This window comes from Onychostruthus taczanowskii, unplaced genomic scaffold, assembly GCF_017590055.1.
Source record: "Onychostruthus taczanowskii isolate IOZ18803 unplaced genomic scaffold, ASM1759005v1 scaffold74, whole genome shotgun sequence".
Lineage (NCBI taxonomy): Eukaryota > Metazoa > Chordata > Aves > Passeriformes > Passeridae > Onychostruthus > Onychostruthus taczanowskii.
Window position 1 is genome coordinate 1,797,017 of NW_024505229.1, and position 8,923 is coordinate 1,805,939.

General features: G+C 58.2%; 1 protein-coding gene across 1 annotated transcript; it reads right to left on the reverse strand.

Moving 5' to 3' along the window:
* Positions 1-1,086: 1,086 nt before the first annotated feature.
* Positions 1,087-8,535, reverse strand: FGD2 (FYVE, RhoGEF and PH domain containing 2). Its single transcript, XM_041422771.1, has 16 exons — positions 8,471-8,535; positions 6,388-6,619; positions 6,213-6,293; positions 5,757-5,905; positions 5,219-5,375; positions 4,979-5,117; positions 4,405-4,463; positions 3,929-4,075; positions 3,463-3,555; positions 3,084-3,163; positions 2,977-3,007; positions 2,783-2,875; positions 2,537-2,662; positions 2,208-2,354; positions 1,715-1,858; positions 1,087-1,609 (listed from the first exon to the last, which is right to left on the reverse strand). Exons 1-16 carry the CDS (start codon positions 8,533-8,535, stop codon positions 1,388-1,390), a joined length of 1,965 nt encoding a protein of 654 aa, XP_041278705.1. The 3' UTR covers positions 1,087-1,387.
* Positions 8,536-8,923: the final 388 nt, after the last annotated feature.

Genomic DNA, 8,923 nt, shown 5'->3' on the forward strand with positions numbered 1-8,923 from the left:
CCTTCCCACGGGGTGACAGTGGGAGGTGAGGGCTGTTTTGGGGTGTCTCTGGGAAGCCCTGTTTGTGCTGTTTGCATCTGGGCTCAGATGGCACCCTGAGAGCAACTGCTTTGGCAGGGCTCTCGGCCTGACATGCAGCTCCTCCTTTCCCACTTCCTTGACAGGATCTCTTGAGCTGGAGGAGACGAAGCCACCACAGTTTGGCCTTTCCCAGGATGAGCTGAGTAGAGAAGACTGAGGAAGGACATTGCTCACAGCTTTTTCCTGTCTCCCCAAAGCCCCCCAGAGTGGTGACAGCTGTGATTCATCTTTACCCCCCCATCCTTTCCCCAGGTGTTGTTCCTATTTGTAGTGCCTTGCTCCACCTCCCTTCCCAGTTTGCAGGGATCTGTCCAGCCTGTGACACCCCTGGGCTCTGCATGGTCCAGGCAGCAAGCCCTCCCTGTCAGGGATCGTGGGCTCCTCCAGCTCTGGGCATGAGCCCCTGGCAGGCTCAGAAGTGACAGCTTCTGCCTGGGCAACATTTTTGGGGAGCTAAAGAGGATGCAGAGAGAAAAATGTGGGACTGCAGCCTAAAGCACTGACTGAAATGAACAGGGGTGCTTGTTATGCTGGTGATAGAGAGGGGGATCCCCCGTGTTTCCCCAGCATCACCTGTGTGGACATGACCTTGTCCCAGAGTGTTTTTCCCCCTGGAAATGTAACTGAGGGAGGTACAAGGGTGGAAAGTGCTTGTGGGCAGGAGAGTGCAGGGAAAGTTTGGGATGGGCTGGCTCAGTGAGGCAGGTGAGGGCTGTCTGTGGTTAAGGGGTACCCCCATACCACGGGACTGCAGTGTGAGGCCAGGAGTGGCGACAAGCTGGAAAAGGGACATCTGAACCCAGCACCGATGTCTCTGGGCTGTGAGGCTGAGCTACAAGCTGGATCCCTGATATATTTGTGACATATACGGCAATGTGGAGCCACGGGGACAATCCCACGGGGCTCTCTGTAAAACAGACGCCCAAAGAAGGCTGCAGGGAGCGCAGAGAGGGTCGCAGGAGGGGTTTGTCCCCGCAGTCCCGGTCCCACGGGCTCTGCCGGCCCGGGCTCCCCGCCCGGCCGCGGAAGGACGGGCCGGTGCTGCCCTCGCGCGGCCGCCGGCGGCACCGCACCGCGCCCGGCCGGGCTCTGCGGGGCGCGGGCTCCCCAGATCCCCGCTCCCAGCTGCTCTGCCCAGGGACAGAAAAGGGATCCAGCTTGTCCGTGTGCTGGCAAACGTGTCCCCTTCTTGCCCCTATCGCGATGGAAAACCAGAATGCAGCGATGTCGGGGGTCTGCCCAAAGCCAGCAGCGAGAGCAGGTAGGGGAGGTGTGACCCCCAGGCAGCGCAGGGGTGGGAATGGCATCATTCTGCTTCATCTGCATCCTCCTCCTCCTCCGGGTCCGTGATCCCCGCAGCAGAGCGCGCCATGGCCTTCATCCAGCGTTGTTTCAGCTCCTCAGTGTCGGCCACGAAGGTGAACACCTGCCGGGACTGCGCCAGCTGGAAGAGGTGCCGGGACTCGCTCTGGGGCATGTCCCGCACCTGGTAGCCCAGCAGGGGGATGGAGGTGTGGGCTCGGACGTCCTGCCAAGAAGAGAGACAGTGGTGGGAGGCAGGGGATGGGCACAGCGGGATGTCCCTTGGGCACAGCGGGATGTCCCCTGCGGGTGCATTCGAGCCAGGCCTCACCTGGGGGGCTGCATAGATGTAGAGCACGAGGGGGTCGTCCTGTGGGATCACGAACCAGCCCCGCGTGGCCCCCTTGCCGTTCTTGTCCAGCAGCTGCAGGGAACTGCAGAGCAAACTCCTGCTTGATACCTCTGCAGCTCCTTTCTGCCAAAATAACCAACAAATCCCTCAATACCTCAATAGAAAGGGCACTGAGCTGAGATAATTTATTGGGGAATTCCCTGCCCACTCCAGGAAACCTCCCCAAAGCAGGGGCAAGTGAGGGGCTGTCCTGGCTGTGATAGTGCTGCTGACATCCTGTGGTGAAGGGAGCCCTGGCTGCGCGGTCCCAAGGCTTGGAGCACGAGGGAGGGAGATCAACACACGCACCTTCTGGCTGCCGTGGGAGTGACTCCCACCCCTCCTGCTGCGGGTGCAGGGCCAGGCTGGGACAGCGAGGCTGGAGACCGGGGTGGGTGGCAGTGCTCAGACGGCAGAGGGGGGTGTAGCTCACCTCCAGGATGCCTTTGTGCTTCCCCTCGCGGTCCTCGAGCAGCGTGTGGCCGGTCAGGAAGATGAAGCACTCCTGGCAGACGCGGTTCGGGCGGTTCCCATCGTACTGCAGCTCGGCCTTGTAGTCAGAGCAGCGAGCACACACCACCTGCAGCCACCGGACAGGGACACTGGTGACGCTGGGGCAGGGCTAGGGGACCCAGCGACAGCTCCACGAGGAGCTGAGGGGCAGGAGCAGCCCTAAGCCTGGGAAAGGGGTGCGAGGTGCACTCCTGGCCCGGCAGCCACCCGAGCAGGCCGGGAGGGAGGGAGGGAGGGAGGGGGGCTCACATATCCGCAGGCTCGGCAGTGGTGCCTCCGGCGGGTGATGGCGTTGAAGGGCTCCTTGCAGCGCATGCACATGGTCACCAGATTGTCCCGCACCCACTGTGGGGCTCGGCGGCCCAGCTCCTCTGTCTGGGGTGGGAGACCATAGTCTGGGTGTCCTCAGCCTCCCCCCAGGTCGGTTTAGTTTGGGAAACAGGAACAGCAAGGTGTGTTCTCCCAGGCGGGGCACAGGGAGAGCAGGAGGGTTACCTTCAGTGCAGGGGTGTCTGTCTCCAGTCCATGGACTGCTGTCTTGAAGGTCTCACTCCTCTTCTCCTTCCTGTCAATGGCATCTTGGAAGGCCTAGAGGGCAAGGCAGGGCTGGAGGGGCACTGGGGGTACCCTGACCCAGGGCATCCAGCTGGGTTGGGGGCTGTGCCCCCTCTCCCAGCACTTGGTGGTACCTTGATCCAGTCGTCCATCTCCTCCCCAGACCTGGGCACAAAAAGGACCTGGATGAGCTCTTGTCCCTCGTCCCTGAGGGTCTGCATGACTTCACCCATCCCCTTACCTGGCTTGGAGTTCCAGTGTCCGCTGCTTTCCCGACACCAGGAAGGTGTGAGGGAACTCAGCGTCCTTCAGCTCCCGCACCTATGGGAGACCAGAGAAAGGATGTGCAGCTGAACCCACTTCCAGCACACCTGGACATTTCTCCATGATGTGGGGCACAGGGATGTCCCTCTGGCACAAGCCCTTCAGCCCCTCAGATCCCACAGGCACAAGATTTCACCAGCATTTCCCAGGATCAGAGTATCAACCCCATTCACAAAGCCACCTCTGGCTCCACCTCCTCCCTCCCTCCTGAGGAAATTCGGGCAGCAGCCACACTCCAGAGCAGTCAGGAGCAGGCAGGAGCTGGGGGAAGCACAAAGTCAAGGCGTCTGGCTGACCTTCATGCCCCCCACATCCATGCGGAGGTGGACCTGGAACTCGGCGCCCACCTGGATGACCTTGGGCACGCAGTACAGCAGCATGTTGTTGAACTGGCAGGGGAGAAGAGGGTGGGTTGGAGCCCAGCACTGCCTGCTCCGAGCTGTGGGCTTCCCTGGGGTCTGGGGTCCTTCACTCCCCAGAGCTGAGCTGGTCCTTGGGAAGAATCCCACCTAAAACTGTTTCTGCCTCAGCCCCCTCCCACCCTGCAAAGGTGCAGCATCTCCCAGGGCTGCCGTGCCCAGGGATCAGCAGATTCCCAACCGTGCCCTGCACTGAGCAGGGTCAAACCCTCCCCCCTCAGCTCTGAGTTCATCCCCTCTGTGTCAAGGTGACCCAGCAACACCCTGGCCAGGCTGTGCTGCCCCTCTCCCCACTCCCACCTCATCTGCTCCCTCCCCTTGCCCCAGGCATGCCAGCTCCCACCAGGAACAGGTACTTCTCCGAAGTGCTGTTGTTGCGGGTGGAGATTTTTTGGATTGGCCCCTCCTTGATCAGCTCATTGGAGGGATCCACGATGTCATCCTCGAGGCCCAGCCTCTGATAGACCACCCAGAGGTTCTGCAGCCGTTCCTGGGGGAGGCACAGGGACCTGTTCTTGTGGGGTGTTGAGCAGCCACAGCCCTGTCACAGCTGGGTCTCCTCCATGCCCACCTCCCAGCCTGTTGCTGAGTACTGGGAGAGGCAGCACAGCTCTCTGAGCCCAGACTGATCTTTGGGAGCAGCTCCCAGCCGTGACCAGCTGGTCACACCCCAGCTGATGCTACAGATGGGACTTCCCCAGGCTTGGGATGGTGAGGTTGGGCATTAAGTGCGGGGTCTAAGCTCCACAGGGCTCTTGTCCCCTTCAGGGGGACTGTGCAGTGAGCTGCAAAGCATTTCCAGCTGGGACAGGGCCTCACCATCTCAGCAATAGCTGCATTGGAGTGCTTGGCCACCATAAAAATCATCTCCAGGGCCTCTGCAATGAGAATAGACAGGAGGTGAAACACCTGCTCTGGAGCTGTGGGAGGAAGCTTCTGGCTCTGTCCCTTATGGATGAACATGAGTAGCAGCTGCTGCCCTTCCATGAACACAATCAAAGTGGCCCTGAAATGCTGTGCAGGAGTCTGGGTACAGCTGGACTGCACATGGAGGGGTCTTGGAGGGACAGACAGCCCACTCCTGCATCCCTCCATCCCAGCAGGACTGGGAACTGTGTTATCCACAGAGGTCTGAAAGCTCCCCCAGCTGCTACAGGTCTCCTTAGGGGATACTGTGGACACACCACCCTTCCCCTCCCCACTCCCCAGCCCCTGAAAAGGGAGATTAATCCCTTTCCCAGCTAGAAAAGAATCAGAATGAGAGGTTTATCCAAGGGCTTAGAGCAGCAGGTGAGTGAATCCAGGTTTTCTGGTGCCCATGTACAACACCAGGGGTTGTTATTCCCCCACAAACCCACCCTGCCCTGCCCACCGTGGAGAGCAGAGCCCTTACTCTCGGCATCGCCCCTGTCGGGGGACTGGGGCGGGAGTTTCCGCACGTAATCCTTCAGGAGGAGCTCGTAGCGCGGGATCCTCTGCACGGGTTCCAGCATGTGGTGCTGCAGCGTCAGGTTAGCACACACCTTCCTCTTCTGGGCAGGGACAGCAGGCATGGAGAGAGGAACAGTGACCAAGGCAGCTCCCAGCCTCCCTGTTTCCCCATTCCCTGGAGATTTTGGGAGCTCTGCCTTACCTGGATGTCAGCAATGAGCTCCTGGAAGGGGGGTGATTTCTCTGACCAGGTAGTGATGAGCTCCACGGCCTTGTCAAAGTTCTTCACGTACTCCCCATACATCTTGAGGAAGGGTGCAAGCTTCTGGATGACATCCCCAATGCGGGGGTTGCGGTTCCTGCAGGAGGGAACCACAGACCAGCAGCTTCCTCAGGACAGACAGACAGTGAGGCATGAACTGAAGGACCACGGTGGAGGACTGAGGTTTTCCTGCTGCAGGCTGCTATATCCTCACACTGTTTCCTGCTCTCCAGAAGGGGAATGTCCCCACCTTGCAGCCAGCCTGGGCTGTTCATACCCAGGCACACCCTCAAACCACCGGAGATGTCACCCAGCCTTCCCTACTCTGATCTGAGCATTTTAAGGAAGTGTTTTCCAGCAAAAGACACTTGGACCAAAACAGGCTGAGCTCTGGTCCTGGTGGGAGCCTGAATTCAGTGCTGCTCCCCCATTCTGGCCAAGCCCCCCAGGTGTCCTGCCCTCCCCTCCTGCAGCTCACCAATCCTCCATGCGCTTCTGCAGCTCTGGCAGGAAGAACTCAGCGTGGAACTGGTAGATGGAGGAGATGTTGGAAAAGATCATTTTCACCACCTCCTCTGGGACCGTCTTCCCAGTTTTGGCTTCTTTCATCAGCTCTGTATAAAACACCTGGAAGAAAGAAGGGTGAACAAAAAGGGCCAGGGAGATGCTTGAGGATCCCATTCCCTCTCTGGGACAGGCACATCACCCAGTGAAAGGCCTGACTGTGCAGGAGGAAAATCCCAGGCTACAAGAGGAGAGGGGGATGGAAGGATTTGCTGGGACAAGGGTGCTTCCCAGAGGTGTGGGGTGCAGAAAAGGCAAAGGCCAAGCCCAGTCTCTGGCTGAAAAGACCAGCAGCCCAAGTGTTTTTCATTTTTACAGCTTCAATCCCTCCAAAATCCCCTTGCACTGGTCCCTCCACTCCCCAGTTCACCTGGTCAAGGAGGTGGAGGCGGTTGACATAAGCCTGCTCTGTCTCCAGCAGCTCCAGAGCAATTTTCTTTTCCTCTGGTTCCTGCATGGGGAGCAGGGCTCAGTCTCATGGGCAAAGATGAGACCTTGAGCCAGCCCTGCCTGACTGTGGGCACCCAGCAGCCTCTGGAGCTCACCTGGCTGCCAGGCTCCAGGCCTGGGCCCTGTGGCCTCCTCCAGTTGTCCTCACGGATTTTGCTCCGCAGAGAACGGAGGCATTTGAAGCTGAGTCCACGCTGACCTTGCTGATTCTCCTCCTCCTCATTCTCTTTCCTGGTCAGGGAGTGGCTCTGGCTGGCAGGGAATGCTGGAAGCTGCTGGGGCTGCCTGCCTGCCTGCTTGTCCCTCTGAGCAGATGTGCTGTCCCTGCTACAAAGGAATGTGATCAGCTCAGCCATTCCCCAGGCCCAGCTTAAAGCCACCAAAAGGGACAAGAGCAGCAGCTGTCCAGTGCTGACACTGCTCTGCTCCACCCCAGCCCTGCAGTACAAACATCCTCAGCATCCTCCACGGGGCCAGGATCCAGCCTCTCTTCTCCCAGAGCCCCCTGCTGCTGTGCCCAGTCCCTCTCCTGCTGTAGAAAAGCAGGATCCTGCTGTTTATCCCACCCACAGCTCTGGCTTTCTGCCTGCTGCCACCATGGAGAAAAGCAGGGAGAAGCCCAATAGCCAAGAGTTTTGAGCCAAGAGCAGGCCATGCGTGGGTGGTTTTGCAGACAGGTTGTTTTTGGTGGCATTCTTTCTTCCCTTTTCTGGCAAAGACAAAGAAAGCAGGTCCAGAGCGGGCATGAGGGAGAAGCCAGGCCATGAAGGTGACAGCAAGTGACTTGTCTGTCATCCAAGAGCTGGTCACTGCAGGAAACTGCTCTGGGCAGAAAGTGGAAAGACATCCACTGTCGGCCTGCAGACAGGACTGGGATGGATGGGAAGGGAAAGACATGAAGAAATTGGACATCAAACTGCAAAGCTGAGGATAGGAAGTGACTTGAAAGCCAGAAACTCATCTGAAGAGGATGCCAGCTCCATCCCATGCTCAGGATGTCTGTGAGCTCAGGAGTGCATCCACAGCCATGCACAAATCCCCTCCTGTTCAGGGGGGCTGGCAGAACCCTTCAGAGACAAAGAGGCTTTTTCCACTTCTCCTGGTGCCTCCCAAACCTGTGTCAGCCTAAAGCCACAGCTGAGTCCCAACAGGGAACTTCTCTCTTTCTATTTATGCTGACTTGGGCCAAACCATTGTCTGCTCCAAAATGTTCTGCTCATTCCCAGGTTCCCCAGCTTCCTCTGAAAGTCTCAAGTTACTTTTATTTCCTCTAAATCAAACTCACACTCCAGGGCAAACAACAAACACACTGCAGCAGTGACATGGGAGTAGATCACTGCAGTGGTTCCAACACAACATCACTGTGGGATGATGGGGACAACCACAAAGCCTGGGGAAAAGCACACAGCAGAGATGCAGGAGTTCCTGAAATGAAATGAAATCTTGTGCCTGAGCATCTTCAGGAATTGCTGCAAAACTCACCTGCCCAACCCATCCAAGGCTCACTGAGAGCATCTCATGGTACAAGGAATGGCAGGCTTCCATATCTTGATCCATCAGGTGGAGAAAGTGAGGCACAGCCCTGACAATAACTCACCTGAAGCCTCAGAATTAGTTTTACACCAGAGCCAGGGCAGATCCCCTCGCTCAGACCCCAGCACACCCTGTCTGAGGGTCCCAGCTCACACCCCAAAGGAAGGAGCTGCTTTATGGAAGGAATTCTCTCTCTCCCTTAACATAATTTCTGTTTCCTTTCCTTGGAGCCACATCTCTGCAAACAACTGGACAGTCTGAGGCTGGGACCCTCCCAGACACCCAGTCAGTTAATTCCCAGTGACAACCCCTGCCTACATATTTGCAAACCAGGATTCCTTTCCCCAGCAGCAGCAGCAGGATGCACCAGCCAGGCTGAGTGTGAACATGCTGGGTGTGGGGCATGGCTGCCACAGCCTGACCCTGAGCCAGGCAGAGCCACTCACACCCACTGAGGTTTTCAGATTTTGCTCACGACCCGCAGTGGGAAGAAGACACTGAGGCAGACCTGAGTGGTGAAGAATTGCAAATCACCTTGTCAGCTTTTCCACAGGCTCCAAACCACCTCCACAGTGGGTTTCTTCCTTCCCAAACCCACTCCACGTGGAGCCATAACCCTCAGCACCCAGAGCCCTCCTGCCTTACCAGTGCTCTTCAAACGCAGCCACCAGCTCCACCACGCTCTGCTGATTATCTGCCTTCCCCTCCATGGCACGGGCTGGCAGCAGGTCCTGGGTGTCCAGGAGCTCCAGGAGCAGGTGTTGGGGGCTGCAGCTCCTTCCTCTGTGCCCCTCTCTGCTCTGAAGTGTTTCTGGCTGCAGGTTGGGAACGAGGATTTGAACGAGGCAAAGCCCACCCGCTGCCCTCTCTGGGTTGGCCTCAAAAGGGAAGGGAAAGAGGAACCACAGCAGTTTGTGGGTAGGAGAAATGCTGAGAAAACACTGGGAATCGCTTTAGTTTGGGAGGGACCCAAGCGGTGGCACAGCCAAGACCAGAGCAGCAGCGGGGATGGTGCAGGGCAGGTGTGACCTGGGACACCAGCAGCACAGGTGGGCTGGGCTGTGTGCCACCAGGGTGGGCTGTGTGCCACCAGGGTGG

Bases quoted from the DNA above. Each gene is read 5' to 3' on its own strand.
- FGD2 (XM_041422771.1), bottom strand. From the start codon at position 8,535: ATGGAGGGGAAGGCAGATAATCAGCAGAGCGTGGTGGAGCTGGTGGCT. The intron at 5,118-5,218 runs GTAAGGCAGAGC...GTCCCTGCCCAG, and splicing joins AGCTCATTGCTGACATCCAG to AAGAGGAAGGTGTGTGCTAA. The intron at 4,076-4,404 runs GTGAGGCCCTGT...TGCCTCCCCCAG, and splicing joins ATGCAGCTATTGCTGAGATG to GAACGGCTGCAGAACCTCTG.